This window comes from Saccopteryx leptura, chromosome 11 (assembly GCF_036850995.1).
Source record: "Saccopteryx leptura isolate mSacLep1 chromosome 11, mSacLep1_pri_phased_curated, whole genome shotgun sequence".
NCBI classification, from domain to species: Eukaryota; Metazoa; Chordata; class Mammalia; order Chiroptera; family Emballonuridae; genus Saccopteryx; species Saccopteryx leptura.
The window spans coordinates 43513279-43539543 of NC_089513.1; the positions used below are offsets into that span (position 1 = coordinate 43513279).

At 43.3% G+C, this 26265-nt stretch overlaps 1 protein-coding gene across 1 annotated transcript in view; it reads right to left on the reverse strand.

The window, feature by feature from the left end:
- The window catches only part of ANKRD29 (ankyrin repeat domain 29), a 54365-nt gene continuing 28100 nt past the window's right edge, over positions 1 to 26265 (reverse strand). Inside the window, exons 6-11 of the mRNA XM_066352613.1 lie at positions 23334 to 23432; positions 17488 to 17586; positions 10467 to 10565; positions 8239 to 8334; positions 5528 to 5626; positions 1 to 1099 (exon numbers count right to left, since the gene is read on the reverse strand). Of these exons, the coding sequence (XP_066208710.1) occupies positions 1016 to 1099; positions 5528 to 5626; positions 8239 to 8334; positions 10467 to 10565; positions 17488 to 17586; positions 23334 to 23432 (576 nt within the window). The 3' untranslated portion in view covers positions 1 to 1015. The remainder of the gene's footprint in view (positions 1100 to 5527; positions 5627 to 8238; positions 8335 to 10466; positions 10566 to 17487; positions 17587 to 23333; positions 23433 to 26265) is intronic.

A 26265-nucleotide genomic window follows, 5' to 3' on the forward strand; every position in this document is an offset into this window, starting at 1 on the left:
ACCTGAGGCAGAGGCCATAGAGCTATCCTCAGCGCCCGGGCAACTTTGCTCCAATGGAGCCTTGGCTGCAGGAGGGGAAGAGAGAGACAGAGAGGAAGGAGAGGGGGAGGGGTGGAGAAGCAGATGGGCGCTTCTCCTCTGTGCCCTGGCCGGGAATTGAACCCAGGACTCCTGCACACCAGGCCGACGCTCTACCACTGAGCCAACCGGCCAGGGCTGTTTTATATTTTTAACGTTATTATTTTTTTAATTAAAGATTTGTCTGCGAGTCAGATGCAGCCATCAAAAGAGCCACGTCTGGCTTGCGAGCCATAGGTTCCCAACCCCTGCTCTAGGTAAAAATAATTTTTACATGTTAGGAATAAGATGAGGATCAACTCACAAATGAACAATATGTCTTTTTTATAGTTGAACAGTCCATCTTTAAAAAACACATGGTGGAATGTTAGAAGTGGCTTTTTAACACTGCCACTTTATACATCACTGAGTCTTAGTAACCATGCCTCTGATCCCGGGTAGAAGAAAACATTTCACTCTGGGATGACATACATGTATATGTGTAAAATATAAAGGAGCTATGCATTTTAGCACACTTAACATTTAACACAAAAGCAAAAGTGCATTGATTCATTGAAGGTCAGACTTTCAGTCTTTTAAAGGCTTACAGTGTTTCTGTCTTCTTACTTAAAGCTCCTAGAACTTTAGAGTTTAAATATTAGAGTTTAAATGAGAAATCCAAGTTAGTATACTTTAAAATGAGTTTCTGTGGAATCCACAAAACTGCCAGGCCCACTGCAGTGGGGTTACTGGCCAGTGTGGGCCCATGTAAATGAGGGAAAGGGTCCCTGAGCTGTTCTTACCTCAGGGCACAGAGCACAGCTCCCTTGGTTAGGGACCCAGGGTGGACATTCAGAGCATTTTCTTTCTTAAAAGAATTTCCAACACTATTTGAAAGCAATTTCTAGTTGGACAACGTGGTTAAGGTTTCTACCTTTCAGTCAAACGTGCAACTCAGTTAACTTTTCCTGTGTCCTTCTTTACCTCGGAGGAGGCGCAAGATACGTTCATTTTTGGTTAATTCTGCCGGTATTTTATTAGCCTGAAAGAAGATAAGATAGGCAATAGTGAATTTCCACAGTTGGTGTGGTTTTAGGGATTCCAAAGAGGGGGCTCTGATTCAAACTTGCTTCTCCACTGGTGAAAAACCCCACTGGACTCTGCTTTGTATTAGTCATTAAAGGTCTCTTTTAAATGTAAAAATATCATGGGTTATTTTCTTACCATATTGTTAGCATTATTTTTCTGTCTAGCCATATCTCTTACTAGACAGTAATCTTCTGGATGCCAGGTCCATGTTTTATTAACCTGAGCATTCTCATTTCCAGCACAATGCGTAGCATATCTAGCATGTGCTTAATAAATACTGGTAACATTAAATTTGATACTTTCTGTTTAATTAGTTTATTATATGAGGCAGTCTGTTTCATAGGGATGTGAGATTCAGGATAGGCATCTTCTGCTGAGAAGGCAGAGTTAGGAACATCCAGAGACACCTGGGGAAGAGCAGCTCAGTGGCCCCCACTTCTCACATGACCTGTCTCATTGTATGTCCTTTCTTTACATCGCACTGCTGAGATACATTCCTACACTTGAATTTAGCCAAAAGGCCAAGAAGCGATTGAGACATTCCTTACGCATTTAATCTGTGAGCAAGTCCTTACCATATGCAATAAATGTATGGTTCTTAAACTTTTGGTCTCAGGACCTTTTAACATTTTTTTTTTTTTTTTTGTGGCAGAGACAGAGAGAGGGATAGACAGGCAGGAAGGGGGAGAGATGAGAAACATCAATTCTTCATTGCGGTTCCTTAGTTGTTCATTGATTGACTTCTCATATGTGCCTTGACTGTGGGGCTACAGCAGACTGAGTGACCCCTTGCTCGAGCCAGCAACCTTGGGCTCAAGCTGGTAAGCCTTGTTCAAACCAGATGAGCCCGTGCTCAAGCTGGTGACCTCGGGGTCTCGAACCTGGGTCCTCTACATCCTAGTCCGACGCTCTATCCACTGCACCCTTTGTAAAGCCAGTAGCCACGGCCGCCATCACAGCCGCCTGGCCCATGCGGGTTCGCATTAGATTCGGACAGTTGGTCAAGAAACAACGGAGCCAAGAATTGGTGGGCCATTAGCTTTAATCCTAGCTTGCTTGCACCTGGCGGGCAAGTAAAAACACACACTGGGCTCCAAAACCCACTCATTCAGTGCTCACAAAGCTACTGACTTATCCGAGCTTCCTAGAATCTAAGGTTTCTAGCTCACCAGCCTTATTCACTTCTGTTCTCCATCTCCTACTCTCTGCACAAACTCTGCACTAACTGGCTTCTCCTTCAGCACTCCACCATCTTGGCTGCTTCTCCTCTCCTCCATGTGGCCTTTCTCTGCTCTCCTCCAGCATGGGCTCCTCCTAGAACATAATCACTCTTCTCCTGAACAATGTGATCTCTCCTTTTTAAAACCTTTTGGTGCAAAAGCCCTCCCCCAACACACGTTAATACAATCACGCCCATCCCAAGCAAGAAGGGCATTAATACTATCACCTGGGCGGCGGGCTTTCATGTGGGCAGCGCCATCTTTAACGAAGTGAGCATAATATATTTTATCTGCCCAACACCCTTTTAACACTCTTAAAAATTATTAAGGACCCCAACGAGCTTTTGTTTTTAACTGGTTAGAAATGAAAACTAAAAAAATAATTAAAATATATTTATTAATTTACTAAAAATAACAAACCCATTACAGGTTAACATAAATAACACATTTATGAAAAATAACGAAATTTTCAAAAACAAAGAAATTAACGTGAAGAGTAGCATTGTTAATAGTTTTATATTTCTACAATGCTTAATAGAAGACAGTTGGATTGAGTCTCATATTTGCTTGTGTTTCCTATCTACTGTGATATGTTACTTTGGTTTGAAGAACAGAAGAACATTCAGCTTCACACAGATAGGTAGTTGGAAAAGGGAGGAGCATTTCAATAGCCTTTTTAGATCATTATAGACATTCTTGTTTGATGCAAGACCACTACAGGACTAGTGGTAGTTGCTTAAAGGTAACTGCAATTTGCAATTTGAAACCATGTCAATGAACTTTTCATACTCTGTTACATGAAAACACATAGGACTATCTAGGTACCCATGCATGATTTGTAACATCATGCACTGATCACTTAGAAAACACTAGTTTACTGAGTTATGTAGAGCTTCCAAATGCTGATACGTTTCATTACAAAATATCAAAAGATCATACTCAGTATTACCACTGATTCAGCAAAAAAAGCCTTGAAGTATTAGGAAGTTGTTAGGCTCACATGGTGGAAGTTGTTAGGCATCACTTTTACTAGTCATTCTTTCCAGTAAAAGTGATGCTCTATTAAAAATGTGACAGGTTCATTTTGCAATTCCAACAATTGCACAAGTGCTTTCTTTTTGAGATACCATCACATTCAACGTGCAACAGATGTGCTTTACGTATATTTCCCATTTGGCCACGTCGAATATTAAAAGACACAGAGCATGGGTCAAGATTTCTTAAAATTAAAATTGTAAATAAATCAGAATCAAAATAAGTAATTACATATAATAAAATATAATTATAAAATATAATAAAAATAAATACCAAAAAACAAATAAAATTAAAAAATTTTAAACAGCTTCATCTAAGACGTTCTTAAGTAAAACTGGTATTTTTGTAAAATAATTTACAAAATTTGTAAAAGAATCCACAAAGGTATGTAAAATTATTTGCCAGTCCAGTCTGGTGCCCTGTTTGAGGTGTACTAGGGTGCCAATGGTGTCGCCTGCCTCTGCTTTTGCATCTTGGGAACAAATGCCAGCTCAGTGAAAAAGGCAGATGATGTCCTTGTATTAAGAATAGTGTTTTGACTTTAGAGCTTCTGAAAGGGGCTTGAGGATCCTTAGGGTCCACAGACCACAGTTTGAGAACTGTTGTTATAGATGAATCAAAAGGATGTTCCTGGGCCCTGGCTGATTGACTCAGTGGCAGAGCGTTGGCTCAGTGTGTGGATGTCCTGGGTTCGATTCCCGGCCGGGGCACACAGGAGAAATGCCCATCTGCTTCTCCACCCCTCTCCCTCTAGCTTCTCTCTGTCTCTCTCTTCCCCTCCCGCAGCCAAGGCTCCACTGGAGCGAGTTGGCCTTGGGTGCTGAGGAGGGCTCCATAGCCTCTGCTTCAGTAGCTAAGAAGAGCTTGGTTTCTGAGCAACAAAGCAATGCCCCAGATGGGGAGATCATTGCCTAGTAGGGGGCTTACAGGGTGGATCCCGGTCGGGGTGCATGCAGGAGTCTGTCTCTCTGCCTTCCCTCCTCTCACTGGAAAAAAAAAAAGATGTTCCTAGGATTTTAGGGGAGGCAATTAAAGTGTAGAAAGGCACTAGAATGGGGCAGAGGGCTAGTATGGGGCAGCGGACTAGTATAAAATAAAAATTGCTTTTCATATCTTCCCCTATCAATAAGCACCACTCCCTCTTCCTCCTTCAAAGGTTAGTCATTTAGTGTGTTTCCTTATGACCTTTCCTAGGCTACTAACTCCACCCTCACCCCAACCTATTCATTTGACTGCTTATGCAGATGTTGAATAAGAGGAAATACAGTGACAATCGTTTGTTTGTTTTCTGCGCATCTTCTACTTCCAAATTTGGCCTAATTGTAAACTAATGATTTTGAGCCATAAAAAATATGGGTTGAGGGCCTGGCCAGGCAGTGACACAGTCAATAGAGCATTGGACTGGGATGCAGAGGACCCAGGTTCGAGACCCTGAGGTCACCAGCTTGAGCGCGGGCTCATCTGGTTTGAGCAAAGCTCACCAGCTTGGACCCAAAGCCTCTGGCTCAAGCAAGGGGTTACTCGGTTTGCTGAAGGCCCGCAGTCAAAGCATATATGAGAAAGCAATCAATGAACAACTAAGGTGTCACAACGAAAAACTGATGATTGATGCTTCTCATCTCTCTGTTCCTGTCTGTCTGTCCCTATCTATCCCTCTCTCTGACTCTCTGTCTCTGTAAAAAAAAAAAAGGGGGTTGGTTTTGTAACAGTGGTGTGAAGTCCTGTTAACAATATAAAATTCACATTTTCCTCATGTAGACACCAAATAGAGTACCAAGAGTTCTCAATATATGAACATCCAATTTATGGGGGCTGGTGATAAATACCAGCACTTTGACATTTTTAGGACACTTCTCTGATGACAGAACACTCATAACCCCAGGAGGCTGCACCATTGTTAGCTGAAATCTATTGATGATAGAGGTTGTCAGTATAATTCTCTGGGTCCAAAGGTACTTACTGCTCACTCACAACCTAATGGCAACCTTTCATGCCACTACTGCGCTCAAGTACAAAGATAGCAACAGGAGCCAGAGAGATGTTACCTTGGTTAAGGTAACATCTCATCTCATCTCTTTGCATAGGTGCCTAACAGAGCTAAAAGGTATGTAAGGTAAGACCAGTACCTTGTTTCTCAGGGATGGGTCTGCCCCTGCTTCCAGGAGCAGCGTGACTGTTTTGATATTCCCGCTGAGCACTGCCGCATGGAGCGCTGACGTCCCATTCTAGGAGAAAAGGACAGTGTGCATCAGAGTGAGCTCCCAGTTAGCAGCACTCAGCTTGGCTGTCATCATAAACCAGCCAGAGTGATGAGACTGTAACGTTGGGGCCTTGCTCTTCTTACGTTCCCTCTTCCAAGTCACATCAGCATCTAACATAGTGTCCTCAGTTATACAGTAGTTGGTCAGTGTAAATATGGCCAATGTTCTTTTGCAAGTGAAACAAGAAGTCTGACCCAGGGTGCCCATGGCCTCATGATCACCGGTCAGTTGTGTTGCTGTAGAAAATACAATACTGTGTCAAAGACATTTTTTTCCCCAACATGTATAGTCTCTGGACTTTTAGTGTGCCATTCCCAGCAAGGTGGGAGGAATGGCTGGCTAGCCTACAAGCTGACCTGTCAGCCCAGCTACACACGCTCTGCTCACTCAGGTGGGCAGGGAAGCCACTGTGGAGTATAGGGTGTAAGAGTAAGAGTACATGGGGTGAGGAAAGCTCCCAAGCCCCGAGTTGGATTATTTCTGAGCATAGAAGGACCTAGTGGAAAGGTTGCTGATATTTCATTAAATTCACTACAAATATATATTTATTGAAATGAGGAAGTGGCTATGTTCAGCCATGTAGCCGAATTCTAGAAAGGGAGAGAAGAGAAAACCACAGACCTCATATAAGAATGACAGTCGGCCCTGGCCGGTTTGCTCAGTGGTAGAGTGTCGGCCTGGCATGCGGGAGTCCTGGGTTCAATTCCCGGCCAGGGCACACAGGAGAGGCGCCCATCTGCTTCTCCACCCCTCCCCCTCTCCTTCCTCTCTGTCTCTCTCTTCCCCTCCCGCAGCCAAGGCTCCATTGGAGCAAAGTTGGCCCGGGTGCTGAGGATGGCTCTGTGGCCTGTGCCTCAAGGCGCTAGAATGGCTCTGGTTGCGGTAGAGCGATGCCCCAGATGGGCAGAGCATTGCCCCCTGGTGGGCATGCTGGGTGGATCTCGGTCGGGAGCATGCGGGAGTCTGTCTGACTGCCTCCCCATTTCCAACTTCAAAAAAATACAAAAAAAAAAAAAAAAAAGAATGACAGTCATATGACATTTGTCCATATATATCTGTACACATATCTGTGAATAGTACCTACATGCAAGCTTAGTTTCCAAATTCACTACCTATAATAAAAAAAATACTGTCCCAGTTTGTAAAAGAGCAAAATATCGTGCCCAGAGAAAATTGCCAGGAAAGTAGCATTTTTTCCCACATTTGCTTTGATAATACATATGGTAGTTCACAAATCCAGCAACATTTCACTTACATAAATCTAACCAGCCTATCAACCTCACCGATGTGCAACATGACCAAAACTAAAAAACCAACCCAAAAAAGAGCTGTTTGAAATGAGACTAGCTATGGCCAAGTCCATTTCTGAAGTTCATCTCTTTTATTCATAGAAAGTTCACTTTCATAGATAGTTCTCACTTTAGAAACACTATTAACAAGTGCAGCTTTCTGTCTTCCAAGCTCACAGAAGACTAGAAGTAGCTCACTGGGACAGGGGCGAGCACCCAGCACGCTGACCACAGCAGCTGTCTCAGCTGGCAGCATGAATGGAGCCTAAAGATATGAAGATCAGAATCAGTGTCCAAAATGCCTCTGGGACCAATGAAAGTCAAGTGACTTCATACACATCAAAAGACCCTGAGGGTGTGGTCCAGAATGTGCCAAGCCACTGTCCCAAGTTTAGAACAGATTTAGTGTCCTCTGCCTAAAAAAAACAGAAGACTGTATATTAGGAGTCAGCAAACTACAGTCTGTGGGCTGAATCTAATCTGCTTCCTGTTTTTCTGTGTCCTGGTAAGATTAAAAAAAAAAAAAATTAAAAGAAGGAAAAGTATTTTGTAATGTTTGAATACTGAATTCCAGAAATACAATGTCCATAAAGTTTTATCGGAATGCAGCCACACTGGTTTGTTGGTTTGTTTGAATTTTCCATGCCTGATTTTGTGCTACAAAAGCAGAGATGAGCAGTAGAAACAAAGATTGTATGGCCTGCAAAGCCTAAAATATTTACTACCTGATCCTTTACTGAAGAAGGTTGCCAACCCTGGTATATACTATAGTTTAGAAATATTTATTCTCAAATGATTAAAACTTAAAAAAGAGTTCTGGGGCTCTGACTTCTGGAAGGCTGAGTTCCCCAAAGTGACACATTCTCGGAGGCTCATTTTATTTCACTTAAGGTAACGATGTGGTTCTTGGCTCCAGATAATGAAGAGACGGAATGTGAACACCTGTCTCCCATGTTTTGTGGGACAAAAATTACCTGTTTTAAGATTTGTGGAGGATTTCAAAAATCCTCCAATGGTTGACTTTCCAAGTTAGAGATTTCATTAGTACTAATTTTTTTTTTTTCTGGAAAACTAGGTACTGACACACTATGGTTCATTCTTTTTACCACCTTCTCATTTCTACCAGTGCCCACGAACCTTCAACATTAAGAAGTTGTAGTTATGTTCTTTCAAGAATACAAATAACCATGTGAATTATACTCATTTTCTACTGCAGTCCCCAAGTATAGATTTCTTCATTTCTAACCTTTCTTTTACAGACTGTCAAAGTTTCTCTTTAGCTCTTACCTTCAAAATACCAAGGGTGGGTGAGAATTTCAGCAACTCCTCTATAACATCATTATACCCTTTGTTGGCTGCTTTCAGTAATGCTGTTGTACCATCCTTCATAGAGAAAGATAAAAGTTGGTCATTAATATATGTGTGTGTTGGCCAAGAACTAAATATGAGTTGAGAACCAGACCTGCAATGTCTTTTAATCTAGGAGTATTTTTAAAGCACATTAAGCAGTTGATTCTACATTAAAAAAATACTGGACAATAGGTGACTTCTTATATTATCTCCATACCCTGCCATTAGGGAGTCACACTCTTCCAGTCCCTTAGAACACTGGGTAAGTGACAAGAGGAATTTCAAGAGCATATTTTTAGGACATAGACATTCTCTGTAGTTCATGAATTAGCAGAAATTAATTGTTGAACTCTTTGCAATGACTTACATAACTCTTGAATTGTATTCATTTCTAAAATTTTAATTTTTTTTCTTTTTTCTTTTTTGTGACAGAGACAGCAGAAAAGATAGGAAGGGAGAGAGATGAGAAGCATTACTTCCTCCTTGCAGCACCTTAGTTGCTCATTGATTGCTTTCTCATACATGCCTTGACCAGGGGGCTACAGCAGACCGAGTGACCCCTTGCTCAAACCAGATGAGCCTGCGCTCAAGCTGGCGACCTCAGGGTTTCGAACCTGGGTCCTCCGCATCCCAATCCAACACTCTATCCACTGCGCCACCAGTGGTCAGGCTTAAATGTGCCTTTCATTTTGCCTTTTCTTGTCTGTAACCTTGGTCTGATCTGCTCTAGGTATCTATTTGCCTGTGGTCGAGAGTAGGTGGAGGGAAGAGCAGGGGGGAGGGGTGGGAAGGATAGATTGAAATCTGTTAAAAACAATGCAAAGACATGTTAAAAAATTAACATTTTGGCCAGGGCCGGTATGCTCAGTGGTATAGCATTGGCCTGGCATGTGGATGTCCCCAGTTCAATTCCAGTCAGGGCAAACAGGAGAAGCCCATCTGCTTCTCTACCCCTCCCCCTCTTGCTTCTCTCTCTTTCTCCCTCCCTCTCTCTCATCCTGTCCCCCCACCCCTTCCTGCAGCCAAGGTTTGATTAGAGCAAGTTGGCTCTGGGCGCTGAGGATGGCTCTATGGCCTCTGCCTCAGGCACTAAAAAATGACTCCAGCTGCAACAGAGCAAGGGCCCCAGATGGGCAGAGCATCGCCCCCTAGTGGGCTTGCGGGTAGATGGGGGGTCAAGTGGGAGTCTGTCTCTGCCTCCCCTCCTCTCACTAAATTAAAAAAAAAAATGTCACCACTGTCATCACTTTTTGGCCTGAGAAGAGATTTTCCAAATTCCTTTTTCTCTCACTTTAACTTATTAATTGCTGCATTTGGATGATTTAGCTCATAGAGTCCTCCTGTAGTAAAGGAAAGACCCTGCCAGCCACCACCCAGCTGGAATGAGGAAGAACAATGGGAAATGAGGATTTTTCTTTTCTGCCTTTGGAGTCTGTAGGAAGAAGAGTGGCCAAGGATGCACCTTCTGATTTTCTCTCTTGGGGTTCTGACTTGGAAAAGGGAAGTGGGTCACATAAGAAGTAGTAATAAGGCCAGGCACTGTTTTTGTTTGTTTGTTTTTAAAGAATAGCAAGCTGCTCTTAACTCTATGGGCACAGACCTGCCGTGGAACACAGGGAAGCAGAGTTAGGTGACACTGGCAGAGGCTAAGTGAAGGCTGATGCGGGATGTGGAGCAGGGGTCTGTAGCTGCGGGAGCCACGTGAGGCGGGCCAGACTGGAGCACCGCGGGACCCGGAACCACAGACACGCACCTCCAGCTTGGCCAGCTGCACTGCGGCCCCATGCCAGCAGGAGGCGCAGTGCCAGCTGCACAAGCAGCCACCAGGGCCATAACCCCCCAGGCAGCCCCAGGCCCAGGCTCTTCCCTCCACCGTCCTCTCCGGCTGATCCAGAAGTCTGTTCAAATGGAGGAGCATCTCCCAGGTCTTACCCAGTTCCTTTTTCTTACAGAGGCTGAGCGGCACTTGCTAAGTTTCAGCGGATTCATACATTTTCCTTCGTTTCCCCACTAAAGAGCAGGTGGAGGTTGCGAGAAAACCCAGCTAAGTTACAGACCAGATGAAGCTGTGTTTCCTCTGCACGTATAAGCTGGTTCAATTGTGGAGCTTCGGCGCCTGTGTGTCCACCCTGAGCCGGGGTTGGGCGGCTGTCACTCAGACTCACCTGGCGCGCGGCGTCGCGGTCGGCCCCCCGCAGCAGCATCACCCTCACCACCTCGCTGTGGCCCATCTGCGACGCGATCCACAGTGGCGCCGTCCCGTCCTGCGGCGAGAGGACACGCTCGGACCCGGGCAGACCACACAGCGTCCACACAGCAGCAAGTTACCACTTGGAAAGAACTCCCCGCTGACAAACGAAGAGGGTGATTTCAACTGTTACATAGAGGGGCATTAGGCAGGGCCTGGACTACTTGAGTAATTGCCCGTACTCAATTAAGGCAGATAAAACAGCCATTTTATGGCAGAATCTTTTACCACAGAGCGTGGCTGAACCAAATTCGGCAAATCTGGGTGGGATTAGTCAGTCTTTATTTCCCTTGGGACTGTCAGTTTGCATGCTTTCCTGGTAGGCTCACACAACAGCCTCAGTGCTTAGCAGGGGCCCTTCAGTTCCACAGAGGGGGCGCCGCTGCCCTTGAGGAGGGCTTGAGGACCAGAGAACTGAAGACACTTCTCCCACTCTTCTGTTCTGGTGTCCAGGGACTTTAATTTTATGCAGAGTGTGATACCGTGTCTTCCAGGAGGTGCTTCACACTAGCTAGTTACAGCAGAAAAACATCTTGGCAATACTTCCTGTGTGTTACTCCCGCAACAACCCTGTCCTCGTGAACACGAAACCGGCCAGGCGGCTGAGAGGTACGGCTCCGGAGGAGAAAAGGCAAAACAGCCAAAGGGCAGAGCGGTTCCTGCTGGGCAGGAAGGGAACTAGAGAACCCTTCGCATGCTGGCAGGAACTGTTGGAGAGGGAGGGTGGACGGGCCACAGTCAGTGAGGGTTCACGTTTCCCAACCCTCTCTGGGGTGAATCTGGGGTGGGTAAGCCAGGGGTGGTGGAAACACCCAGATAAATTATGGTGAATTCCAGATGGGGAAGCATGGGCTCCTGTTCTTGGGACGGACCCAGGAAAACTGCAAGTCCCTTGCCAAAGCTCTGCATTTGGGCTGGTGCCTGAGGGAGAAATGACTGTGGGAGTTGTCTGAGCCCTGGTCCCCCTAGTCCACATCCACTAGGCAGCTGGCCACCTAGGAGTCCCTGCCTGCCTGCCTGCCTGTGGGAAATTGGAAGTGCCAGGCAAATAGTGACCCGGAGAAAGCCTGGACTTGGGAGGATAAGGCCACAGACATGATTTCACCAACAGAGGGGGTGACAGGGCCAGTAGATGGTGGAACCAGCTGCATCTCCAGACCACCAGCACAGGACGCTCGGGACCAGCAAGGCTGGACGAGGCAGCACAAGGAGGAGACATGAGCATCGCCACCTCACCCCAATGCCAGGTGACAGTCTGACCTCTGAGAGCTTAGGTCACTTTGGAAAGAGAAGGGCAAGAGGAGGCAGGAGGATCCAGAACTGACTAAACTTAACCTCTGATGTGATTAAGATACCATGGCCCAAAGAGATTCTGTTAGTCAGATAAGACCGAATTACTACTCATCAGTGGCAATAGGGGCTGAAGGGCAAGATGATTCAGTTACCGGATAGTTTAATTTTCTGCTGAAGTATGTAAGTTCAACTCTAGTCTACTCTTCTCAGCAGGGATTACCTTGCTGCTTGCTCACTTCTGTCCTGGCAAAAGGACAGAGGACAGAGACAATTGGGAGTGGGGTGGGGTGGCAAATCAGGAGCCTAGAAAGTTCTGAGGGCACTGGGAACACAGTAGGAAGACTCGGACACCTTTGTGTCTTGGGAGAGAGAATGGGAAGAGGAGCTGAAACGAATCATGGAAGACGTCTGAAAACACCCTTGCCCCTACCTTGCCCTTTTATAAGGGCTTCCAAGAGAAACCGACTTCAATCTGAATATTAGCAAGGTAAATACATCCTTAATTGGTGTGTCTAGTTTACAAAGCCCTTCTTCATTCATTGTTTAATTTGATTGTCCCAATAAACTAGAACCATTTACTCATTCAACTACCCAACAATTATTAAGCATTTTTTTAGTCTCAGGCAGAGTACTAAAAATACACGGTCTCTGTTACCAAAAGAATGAAGTCTAGTGGAGAAGAGACGTGGAGATTTCAGTATGATTGCAGTGCTACAATCAAGAATGGACAAAAATGCTCCAGAGGAACCATGGAGCATGGGAGTTACAGGGTGTTGGGCAAATGAGTTTGCAAAATTTGTATTTTTTGAGTTTGCTCACTTTTAGTGTTACAAAATGGTGCTGGGCAGCGCCAGGTATGTGATCTGTGAAATTATAAATTACCTTTCTGCTTGGGAAGGGCCATTGTCTTGCTAATGTTTGCTGGAGGAGAGGTTTTCATGCCAGAAAGTATTGAAAAGAGAAGGGAGGAAGCCATGTTAGAGCAGAGTTTGTGCAGAGAGAAGGGAAAAGAAGGAGATGGGGAACAGATATGAGGGGCTTTTGCAAGCTCCACTGAGATTGGTGGGCCCTTTGATTTTAGGAGAAACCGGAGAAGATTCTCCTGGTTGTGGAACCGGAGAATGTGTCAGTGGCTTTGGGAGTCCCAAGTCAAAGGGAAGTGTTTTTTCCCTGTGTGTTTGCTCATCGGCTGGTGCAAGACTTGAATAAAGGAATGGCCCACCACTTTTTGGCTCCACTGTTTCTTATGTCTGTCTGTATCTAATGGGAACCTGTACCTGAATGGCTGTGACAGCGGTGATGGCCATGACTACTGGCCATACACAGGGTCAGCTTCACAGATGGGGTGTTGGTACCTAAACTGTGTCTTGAACATGGACTAGGATTTTGCCAAGAGGGGAGAGGTGGGGGGAAAGGAATTCAACAAAGAGGAAAGAACATTCACAGTCACAGTGACTTGGACAAGAGTGGTGGGTTCAGGCAGGGTGGGAAGTCCAGCTGGCTTGGCCTGAGGGGTGTGGGTGGGACCCTGGGAGGCAGCAGAGGGTATCTGGCCTCCCCAGAGGGTTTTCCAGGGTTCAGGTGCTGGTGCACTTCTCCCTCCTTATCTGCTCCGGATTCACTGTTCTTTGTTGATATCGCCAGCAGAGGGCAGCCAAGAAAGGGCTATGAGTGGCTGGATGCTTTATAAGGGTTTGTTTTTTTAGTCCTTTTTTGTGTGTGTGTGTGTGTGACAGAGAGAGACAAACAGATGGGAAGGGAGAGAGATGAGAAGCATCAATTCTTTGTTGCGGCACCTTAGTTATTCATTAATTGCTTTTTCATATGTGCCTTGACAGGGGAACAGGGGACTACAGCAAAGCAAGTAACCCCTTGCTCATGCCAGTGACCCTGGGCTCAAGCCAGTGACCTTTAGGCTCAAGCTAGTGACCACAGGATCATGTCTATGATCCCATGCTCAAGCCAGCAACTCCACACTCAAACCGGATCAGCCCACACTCAAGCTGAAGACCTCGGGGTTTTGAACCTGGGTCCTCTGTGTACCAGTCTGATGCTCTATCCATTGTGCCACTGCCTGGTCAGGCTAATAAAATTCTAATGACACTTATATGTAGAAAGGTGCTGAGATGTGCTATATTGGGAATAACTATTAATATCATAACAGTAATGCTGCTGCTCAATTATCACCTTAATTTCAATAGTCATGGTAAGTGGAAAAAGATGTCAGCATTTCCTGATTGAGACATTAGGCAAATTACTCTATGTCTCAGTGTCCCTGTCGACAAAAATATTAACCTCACAGAGATACCTGTGAATGAGAAAACATAGAAAGGTGTTGAGCACAAGTACTGGCTAATAGATGCTTAGAAAATGGTAACCAAATCTGAATATTATTGATCATAAGAAACAGTAAGCACCTAATCTGTATTTTTGCTCATGAAGTGCTTCCACGTGCTTTATTTGGTTCGATTCTCCCAGTCCCCCAATGAGATAGCTGGTCAGCAGTAGGAACAACTGGGAAAATGGGATTTGGAGGACACCTGTGTATTTCATTACTGATGACTGCTTCTCCAGATCTGGTTTCTGAACCTAGAAAGTTGAATAGGAGTTAGAGCACTACTGTCAAATCAAATTATTGATCAGTTGATTATCTAGTTTATGAATAAGAGAGGTTCTCCTCTTCTGTATACCTCAAGTTCTGTTTTCTCTTTTATTTTTTCCTTCTATTATAATGGACAGAATCTTCACTGTGAAGATGAATTCATAATGAAAGTGATGGAAATTAGGTTGATTTAGCTCCTTTTTTGTAGAGTTTTGGAGAAAACTGGAGTAGAAAAAAAGCATTTAAAATATTTATATAAAAATATTTATATAAGTCTGAATTCTTCTTGACTAAAATATATAGTTTGAAAGTATATTAAATTGAACAAATCACCATGAAGTAGAAGTTATAACCTCTATAGCACTTAAAAAAATAGAACATTTAGCTTGAAAAAGATAAGATTTATAGGGTTATGATAGCTGTTATTTGCTATTTGCCTACAAAGTGGGAAAGGATTTAGACTTATTTTGCATGCCAGGTAATAAAAAGAAGACTGATGGGTGAAAACCTTTCTTTAACTCCTTATTACTTGTGACAAAGTCAGCCAGGACTAATATCATTTTTGTCATCTTTATGACACTACCTGTTTTCTCAGAATGGAATTAAATATGCAGAGTTTACCCTCTGGGAGCTGATGGAAGTTGGACTAGTCTAGCCAAGCTAGATAACCTTTTATTTATTAGCTCACGACAGGTAGTAAAAAGGTTATGGCTTCACAGGTGCAGTGGAGGCCTGTAGGGTACAGAGGGTAAAGTGGGGTCCGTACACTCCACGGAAAGGAAAAATTCCATGCCCTCCCCAAAGCAATTCTTATATTATAAAACACCCTGTTCCTGAGTAACGATCTTCTCAGGGCTGGACTCTCACAATTCCAAACAATCACATGAGGAACAGTCTTTGGAAGGGCATCTCACTTGCTCCTTGACCCCAGGGTGGAGCCCTCTCACTCCTAGACTAGGTCATCCACTTTGACCAGGTTACCCTCACCTCTGAGGAATGGAAAACACTGTGGTGTGTTGTGGCTACCATGGCAATAATGGTTCATTCATAACTCCTGAGTTTCAATGGCATCATCACATGACTCAATTTAGCTTTAAATGGACACAATTTGAAATATATATGGACAGCATTTGAAATATATAATCTTATACTGACTTGGTTTTTTACAAACAGTACTTTTGGCATATGATAATACAATTTATTTTACAAATAGATTTGTCAAAATGTCAGAAATTATTTTAGAAGCATGCAGAGAGAGAGAGAGAGAGAGAGATTTAATCATCTCATTCATAATTCACAGTGATAACCTCAATAATGACCTCCAAATCAAACTTATGCAATTTAAATATAACCAATTCTTTTTAGTGAGTAAAATGAGGCCTCTGATTCAGAATCAATCAGCAATCTCAAAATAAGAATAATCAACAAGAAAATATTAAACTCCAATTCCCAAATGTCAGTTCTGGCAGGAATGGACGTGCAATTTTTTCTAAGTTTCCTTTCCCAGAAACGTTCCTGAGGCCATCTAAACTAAAAATATCTTTAAAATTCTAAAAATATAATCTTACATTCATAGCAGTGTCTGGCACATATTAAGTTTTCAAGAAATACTGATTGAACATTGAATAAAACAATTATCAAAAATTTGGGAGTTTGAAGAGATCCTCCAGATCACCCTGCCCAGCCTGCTAACTTTCAGATGAAGGAAGATAGGTCCAGAGAAGTTGATTCACTTGTTCAAAACCACACAGCTAGTAATTGGCAAAGCTGGATCAAAACTCGGGGTTCCTGACTGCAAACCTACTTTGTGCAAAGGCTCTTTCTTTTCTTAGATTCCTTGTGTACTGGGACTTCTTAAGACTGAAGAAGTCTGTGGTCAAGAACTTGCTTGGACCAACCTTAAAATTCCCATAGCTATTCATTATGTGAACTGACAGGCATTGTCAGAGCAGGTCACATGACAGTGGGAATCCACCTGAGTGTCATTTACTGGTAAGCTTGATTTTTCCATAGAAAACTACCTTTAAAGTTACCTTAAAATGTTTTGTTAAAAACAAATTAATTAGTGAAGAACTAGTTCCTATAGAAGAGAGCTAATTATAACATCTTACGTTTGGGTGATTCTTCACCTTTTCCGAAGTGAGGACTTTTATCTTGCAGTTCTGTTCCTTTAAGTATCAGTTAATTGATTTACTCGATGCTAGCCTGCTATTGGTAACTGAAATTTCTTTTTTTTTTCTTTTCTGAAGCTGGAAATGGGGAGAGATAGTCAGACAGACTCCCGCATGCGCCTGACCGGGATCCACCTGGCACGCCCACCAGGGGGCGATGCTCTGCCCCTCCGGGGCGTCACTCTGTTGCAACCAGAGCTACTCTAGCGCCTGGGGCAGAGGCCAAGGAGCCATCCCCAGCGCCCGGGCCATCTTTGCTCCAGTGGAGCCTTGCTGCGGGAGGGGAATAGAGAGACAGAGAGGAAGGAGAGGGGGAGGGGTGGAGAAGTAGATGGGCGCTTCTCCTGTGTGCCCTGGCCGGGAATCGAACCCGGGACTTCTGCACGCCAGGCCGACGCTCTACCACTGAGCCAACCGGCCAGGGCCTGGTAACTGAAATTTCAATAGCATTTTAATTGTGAGAGATGAAGGCGCGGAACTTACTAATGACTGCGATGGGCTCCTTTTTGGATCCGTAAAAGAAGTGGGGAGAGGGTTAAGACAGCCTATCAGCGGAGGGACTGGGCAGGGGCAAGGCTACCCACGCGCCTCTATTGACCTATGTCCCAGGCTAGCCTACCCTCATTAGCTCAGTGCTGCCATAATTTATTTGAACAGGAGGGGGCAGATTGTGTACTTGACTTTAAACACCAAACACCCAAGTTTTAAAAATAGTAATGGTGACGTCAGCCTGATTTCAGGTGAGCCGAAAGCAAAGAACAGGCGAGACCCTCATCAAAGATTAACTTGTATCACAGAAGCAGAAAGATTAGAGACGCTCAGCGCTGAGAGCTGGCCCGCTGCGCACTGCTCCGCGCACGAACAGAACATACCTGCCGTGGCTGGTTGACCTTGGCCCCCGAAGACAGCAATAATCGAGTAACATCCAGGTAACCGCCTTGGGCAGCCAGGAAGAGTGCTGTGGCTCCATCCTGAGAGATGGCAAATTGAAAGTGTAAAAGGAAAAAAAAAAAAAGCATCCTTCACATTTTATTTATTTATTATTAATTTTAATTTATGTTTACATAGATTCTAGTGCTGCCTGAATGCATCCCCCTCCCCCATATCACATTGTTCACTGGATTCCTCAAATGAGTGAGGTCATACGATATTTTTCTTTTTCTGCCTGGCTTATTTCACTCAACATAATAGTTTCCAGGTCATCCGTGTTGTCCCAAAAGGTAATATTTCCTTCTTTTTCATGGCCCCATAGTATTCCATTGTATATATGTACCACTGCTTTTTAATCCACTCGTCCACTGACGGACACTTGGGCTGTTTCCAGATCTTTGCTATTGTCTTCACATTTATTTTAAAAGAAATTACCTTTTAAAATATATACATTCAATACATTTTCAACACCCTTTTTTCTCACATGCATAGTTCCTGGTTTATTCTTTGAAGAATGATTCTAAAATATCACACTATGTCAGGCTGAAGCTGAAAGGTCAAGTTGAAAATAGACAGTTTTATAAGGATAAGTTATAACATGTATAATGACTGTTCACAAAACCCTGATGCCAGAACTTATGATACATCCAGTATCGTTGGTAGGAGCATCTAGGTTTCCAAATAGCCAGTCGCCATTTTTCTCTTGTCTGCACAGACTTCTCATTGGCTGCTTTCTGCTTGTGTTGCATGTCCTGTGTCTATCCACTTTTTAATTAGATTTTAAAATACAAATATTTAATACAATTTTCCATTTCAACCCTTCTGTCACTTAAAAGCAAAGTCTTAGTTAAAAAACAACAATTTAATTAATAAAAAACATTCAGAAATAAAAAATGTCCTTTTAATTAGATCTTTCCTGCTCCTTTCTTGTTCCTGTCCCCTTATCCGTGTCTCCCCAACATGCAGTTTCCCCAAGCTTTAAAGGATCCGGTCTACCGGAAAGTTCTGTCCATTTTTGGAATAAAACAAAATACAAATTTTTCTTACCATCAATAAACTTTATTAAATAATATAATTGCCATTATTATTAATGATTTCTTGCCAGCGTGAGGGCAATTTGTATATCCCATTTTTGAAAAATGTTTTATCTTTTGATGCAAAAAATCGAACCAGTGCTTGTTTGATATCTTCTTCGTTTTTGAATTTTTTGCCCTTCAAAAAATTTTGTAAGGACAAAAACAAGTGATAGTCGGAGGGTGCTAAGTCCGGGGAATATGTTGGATGCGACAGAATTTTCCAGCCTAGTTCTGCAATTTTTTGACGAGTCCCCAAAGCAGCATGTGGCCTGGCATTACCATGATGCAGTATGATGTTCTTCCTTTTGAACATCGCCGGCCTCTTTTCTTGGACTGCTGTCTTTAAATTATCCAGTTGCTGACAATACTTCTCCGAACTGAGCTTTTTGTTCGGTTTTAAAAGCTCATAATGTATTGGTCCTCAAATATCCCTCCATATACACAACATTCTCTTATTCAGAGTCAAATTTGGTTTAGAGGTGGAAGGGCTAGGTTTTCCGGGTTCACAATATGGCTTTTCCTTACGATGTTTTCGTAGGTAATCCACTTTTCATCCCCAGTTATCATCCAGTTCAAGAAGGGCTCGATTTTGTTCTGAGCAAGCAGAGATGGGCATATGACGACTCGATCATCCAAATTCTTCTAACTTAATTCATGTGGCACCTATCTTGAATATTTCCACACCAATCCTATCTTCCGAATGTGGTCCGAAATGGTTTGCTGAGCTGAATTAAGCCTTTCTGCGATCTCCGATGTTGTCAGAAAAGGATCTTGCTCCAACATGGTCTTAACAACATCGTCATCGATCAAAGATGGTCCCCCAGAACGTGGCTTATCAGAAAGGTCGAAATCACCTGTTTCGAATTTTTCGAACCATCTTCTGCATGTCCTATCAGAAACTGTACCTTCACCAAACACTTTCAATAAACTTCTACATGCTTCTGTAGCATTTCTTCTTTGTTGAAATTTGTATAAAATACAGTGGCATAAATGAACTTTATCAGTAGCCATGGGTACACTATCGCTTCACACATAAGACTAATGTGAATCAACTTTGTTTTAGTTAATTTGCTACATCAGTATGTATACATTAAGTGATAAAAATAGAGAGGCACACATGCGCCAAATAAATATATGTGCTTGCGTGTCGAAACTTGTTGTGATAGAAATGGACAGAACTTTCCGGTAGACCTGATATAAGACACTTTCAGACTAACTGCCCGAGTAAGAATGTCCATGAACCTGCTCCGTGCCAGCCCAGCAGATGCCCTAAGACCTATATAGACAGCTAAGCAATCTTGCATAAAAGCCCAAAGCAAGTGCTTGTTTCCAATTTTATTTAGTTTTCTTTTTCACTGGGAGCCTACATCTTCTGGTCATTGCTTTTTTTCTTGAAGACATGTCATTGGGTAATTTCAACAATACATGGGGTCAGCTGAGGGCAGTGCCTGTTCCCCAGCTGCTCACTCCACACACACAGGGCACGGTGAGCTTCATTACTTTTAGACCACAGTGGAAAACCCGAGCACATCCTAGTGGAAAACACCTAGTTAACCCAGCTAATTACCATCCTCCCATCAGGAACACCAACCACAAGTTAAAATACAAAGCACCTTTCCCTGCAAATCCAACCACATGGAGGGCGCTGGATCTCCAGTGGGAGGCCGCTGAGTTGCCAGACTCCCCTCAAGGCAATCATTAAAAAATTAATTAGCCTGGACAGATTTTTAAGCAGGTGTTTGATATGGAATGAAATTTTCAGCTGCTCCTTACTGTGTTGCCACAGAAAAGTCTCCCATGCCTTTAGCAGCTCATAACTCTTAGGAAGTTTCTAAAACGGATATCTGTGCAGTGAATTTTTTAAATTGTGCATTACAAACTTCTGTTCCTAGAAGTTTTCAGGGATCAATGAAAGCTATTTCCCATATTTCAGTTGTGTTCACAAATTCTTGGAAACATTTACATTGGACTGTTTGGGTAAGGGTAAAAGTCTTCACAGAAAATGTAAGTTCTGGTGCGTGAAATTCCTTGAGTCACCTTTTAACAGAGATGAACTTACTGTGGAAATTGGCTCTCCCCAAACTCTACATTTCTTTTTTTTTTTTTTTTTTTTTTTTTTATGGGCTGTCATCTTTAATTCTAGCTTGCACCTGGCAGGCAAGTAAAAACACACACTGGGCTCCAAAACCCACTCACATTCAGTGCTCACAAAGCTACTGACTTATCCGAGTTTCCTAGAATCAAAGGTTTTGTAAAGCCAGAAGCCATGGCCACTATCAAAGCAGCCTTCTGGCCCATGCAGGTTCGCATTGGATTCGGACAGTCGGTAAAGAAACAACGGAGCCACAAACTGGTGGGCCATAGTCTTTAATTCTAGCTTGCACCCGGCAGGCAAGTAAAAAATACACACTGGGCTCCAAAACCCACTCACATTCAGTGCTCACAAAGCCACTGACTTATCCGAGTTTCCTAGAATCAAAGGTTTCTAGCTCACCAGCCTTATTCTCCCCAGTTCCCCATCTCCTTCCTTATCCTAGATACAAACTCTACACAAACTGGCATCTCACTCAGCACTCTGCCATCTTGGCTGCTTTTCTTGGCCTACTCCACGTGGCCTCCTTCTGCTCTCTGCTCTGCTCTCTCCTCTAATGATAATCTCAGGAACCAAGAGCGCAAACTCCCGCTCCGTCCCCATTTTATATTGTAGCTTCACAATCTCTAATCCAATATACAAAATAGGGAAGTCTCTAATACAAAGTCACTTCTCTGAGGCATGATTGGATTGTACCACCCCACATCAAAAAGGGTGGGAAAGGCTTAATCCCAAAACCAAGCCCCAGGCTACAAGGATTCTCAATACACATTAATATCACCTGGGCGATGGCCTCACGTGTTATCATTAACAAAGTGAGCATAATACATTTTATCTGCCCAACAGGTTTCTAGCTCACCAGACTTATTCACCTCTGTTCCCCATCTCCTTCATTCTCCAGCGTCAAACTCTACACAAACTGGCATCTCACTCAATACTCTGCTGTAAAGCCAGAAGCCAAGGCCAGGGCTACCATCACAGCAGCCTGGCCCATGCAGGTTCGCATTGGATTCGGACAATCGGTAAAGAAACAATGGAGCCAAAAACTGATGGGCTGTCATCTTTAATCCTAGCTTGCACCCGGCAGGCAAGTAAAAACACACACTGGGCTCCAAAGCCCACTCACATTCAGTGCTCACAAAGCCACTGACTTATCTGAGTTTCCTAGAATCAAAGGTTTCTAGCTCACCAGCCTTATTCTCCTCAGTTCCCCATCTCCTTCCTTATCCCAGATACAAACTCTACACAAACTGGCATCTCACTCAGCACTCCGCCATCTTGGCTACTTCTCCTGGCCTTACATTTCTAAGATTATGTGCCTCCCTGATGAACTGTATGGAAAAATATTATATAACAGTAACAAATTCTATATCCACCATCAATTTGGACTGCTGTTAATGCTGTCACAACTTATTCTCTTTTTCCAAAGACTTTTGTTTTTTTAAGACTTAAAATTTAAGTCATAAGACTTGGGCTCACACGCACTCTCAGATATACTGCACCTATATTCTGCCAAAGAAATAGCTGTGGACTGCTGTTTCTTAGACTTAGGCACATGTGAGAACCACTTGTTGCTCTAGCTGTGCCCTCAGAGACTCTGGCTTAGTTGGTCTGGGGTGGGCGTGAACAGTGGTACTTTATTAAAGCTCTCGTGGTGATTCTAATAGGCAGCCAGGAGTTGAGAATGACTCCTTTAGACCACTACCAAGTAGTTCAGTCATTCAACTGAGAATGCTGAGGCTCAGAGTGTTACAGATTTTGAAGGACAAAGGGCAAGGCTGGTTGCCACGGACTTCAAAGAGGTCTGTGATTTGTCAGTGAACTGTGTTAACACTGGAAAGGGTGTTCAGATAGAAAAGCTCACACCTACACGTCTCATTACATGTCTATGAAGGTAGATAGTGCCCCAGGCATAAGGGCTAAATGTCTAGAGGTAGGATGGGCTCAAATCCGGTGCCTAGATCATTGAAAACAGGCATTCTTCCACTTCTCACTATGATACCCGAGTCACTTATCTCCCCCAGTTTTATTTTTTCCTACAAAACTGGAATCACATTCACCGTAAGTCCTATGTAATTATAATGACAATCAATTAAAAGAGTGCCCGGGTAACGTGCTAATTGCCAATTAGCAGCAAACAGACCCACACCAGCAGCGGGTGCCTTTCAAAGCTCAATGGTGTGCAAGCTTTCCACAGGTCCTCATCCACACGATCTCACATCTCTGCCAAATAACCGGATTTCTCCTTTCTTGTGCTCTTCCCCCCAAAAAATTCACAACAGCATTTATTTTGGTTTTCAGCAAGTCCATATGCCGGGCTTGTCATGTTATGAATGAGTATGTATCACCTGATTTTTGAAGATCCTAATTGCACAGGTACATGAAATATATCATATGCAAGAGATTTAAAAGGGCAGAACAAAGATGGATAAATGATAGTACGTGGTTCCTACATAGAAAAAGGGCATCTGGTTAACTAGATTTTTGCCCCTGACGTCTCAGATTAATACCCTATCGTTCATTAAAATGCTTAGGAAACTGACACTTCTGGCCTCCACAGTTAGACCGCAGTGCTATGCGTGATGAGGGAACGAGCAGGGTTCCCTGGAAACACACTCACATAGAGCTGGTCGTGGATGTTGGCTCCGTGCTTCAGCAGGGTGTCCACCACCTGCATGTGCCCGTACTGACTGGCGGCCAGCAGGGCGGTGCCGCCCTCCTGTGGGCGTGCAAGGGATAAACATTTCAGAAACAGGCACACGTCTTACCAAACAGGCGTTCCTCATATAGCGAAAACTTTGGAAAAGAATTTTCCATAGATACTAACAAACTCACCTGACTTCTTTGGTCCCTTTTACTTTCTTTTTTATAACTTTATAATTCATCTTAAGGACTTCATGATGTCGTACATTGGGGTGACTCGTTTGAGATCTATTACAGTGGACTACGTTATAAGGATTCATTTAGAAATTTCCCATGTCTACCAGACTTATGAAAGTGATCACTCTGTAAGTTATATGAATGTCTGATCACTGTGTTTAGCACCTGAACCTAATATAATATTGTAGGTCAACTGTAATTAAAAACCAAACAAACAAAAATGTCCCACGTGAAATGCAGACTCATCTGTTTGCCTCTCAATAAAGGAAACAAAGAACAGAAAGTCTGGACCAGTCAGTTCTGTCCTGGAATGAACAGAACAGTCTCCGTGGCTTCTGGCCAAGACCCTCTTGACAAACATTAGCTTCTCCCCGTGGTTTCATCCAGGCGTAGGCCTCTGAGATGAAGGTGCGTTTATAGGGGTACCCTCTGGGGCCATTGCCTTCAGGAAACAGGATCTGCATCCATTAAAGGCTGGATAATTACAGCATGTTTCACGCGCCTCTCACCATCCTACTTTAGTATTTTCCTTTGAACATGTGCCAATCTGTCCAGGTCACTTTTAAATGTGGGCCCTTGAACTAAGCAGAGCACTGCAAAGTGGAGGTGGTCTGACACGGAGTGGCACATTCCTTCATTCCATCTACTCTACTTTTATTTCTGCAGCCGAAATTGGAATTAGTTTTTATGTCAAGCACATCATACTACCGACTCATGGAGCCTGTGGTCAGCTGAAACCCTTGCTGGTTTTTCTCAGGTGCTGAAGCTAATGCATTATCTTTTATTCCCATCTAGGACTGTTGTTGTTTGGCTCTGTGAATTGGTATGTGGATATTGGAACTAATTATAAATAATGCAAGAACATGTCATCTGGTTTTAAAAATGTAAGTAATAAATATGAGATAGTGTGGCTTTTAAATTTGGGCATAGAGTGTTTATTCAAAATGCCAACCCCTCAGAGCTCCATCCGCAAATTCAGTAGGTCTGGGGTGCAGCCCACAGCCTTGCCAGGTGACTGTGGTGAGCAGGTGACAGGCAGGCCTCACTTGGAAAAACACTGCTGTAAGAGCACCCACGTTCACTGGGAGGTACGTGGTTGAGAAGGCTGCAGTAGGGGACGGGCTGTGGGGTGAGGGGGCTGAGTTTTGAAGGGTGAGGGATGGAGAAGAGAGACGGAAAGGCTGAGGTGGCATGAGAACCCATGTTCCCGTTTTGTTGTGTCAGTTTTCTCAGCTCTTTGCCTAAAGGATTCAGACAGTAGATTAAATATGATGATTGTCATAGAATACCTGATAACTTTTACTTCTAAGATTATATTTTGGGGGATATAGATTTAATAACAGTGAGAACAAGATGTTGACACAAAGTCAGCTTTGATGACAGGATCATATTAAAACTCAACGCCTCCGGACACTCTTCTTTCCGTGGAAAGCTCCTGGCCACCTACAGGTGACCTAATGGAAACATGGAACGGCTCAGCAGAGGCCCACACTCCATGGGCTTCTGGGGACCACCCAGACTGGCCCCTGTACGAAGGTTGTCAGCCGGCACTGACCTGCTCACCGGGGAGACTGAGCAGCCACGTAGCCACGCGCGGTCATTACGACATAGTTCAAAAAGTTGGGATTTAGGTTTGTAGAACTTTACTTTCTGTTTTTAGTTGTATCATTTTTATAATGGAAAATAAAATATATACACACATATATTTTGTATATTATACGACATGTTCGGAGGCATGTATGCAGTCCAACAGGTTTCAGAAAAGACGGAAACCTGATATTCAGAAATATGTAATAGTTGCCATTTTAAAAATGTTTTATTTATTGATTTTAGTGAGAGGGGAGAGAGAAAGAGAGAGAGAGAGAGACAGGAGCATTGATCTGCTCCTGCATGTGCCCTGACGGGATCGAACCAGCAACCTCTGCACTTTAGGACAGTGCTCTGCCAACTGAACTATCTGGCCAAGGCAATAGTTGTCATTTTAATAGGAAAAAAAAACCCAATAGAAACTCCCTTGATATTGAAATGTCAAATAAAATGATTAAGAAAACCTAAAAGTTTCCAACTGGGGCAAATTTTCAGGAATATTTTTGTTATAATTATGCCAGAAATAAGTCGGCAATGACAAAAAAGTTATGGCAGTTCAAATTCTCCTACTCCAAAACACCGTCACTTAAAATCATATTGTGAACACAGAGTTGATCATTCTGCAATCTGTTTTCTTAGCCACATGTCCAATATGAAGAATCAATCTCTTCTCTGGCCCAACTATAGAAACTGTAATCATACATTATATATTTCACTGAGGATGTCTCAGAGGTTAAAACACTTGACAGTCACCCTCCTTAGACTCTGAGATTCACCAGGATCAGCTTAATACTTCCTATCATCAGGCTGGGACTAACCTTGAAGCAGAAAAAAGCACCTGCTACTGTGTCCAACCTAATAACAAAATTTAGTGACCCCGATTAGAAAGCTACAAGTGCAAAAAAAAAAAAAATCTAAATAATTCCTCATAAAATTCTCCAATTGTGAACCCAGAGTAAAAAAATGTTGTGTTTTGAACTGAATCCCTAGGACAGCCCTTGAACCATTGCAAGGAACCTTGTGAAACCCACCTTCCTAGGCTGGAAAATCTTGTAAATAAAGGAAGCACAGATTCGTATTATGGA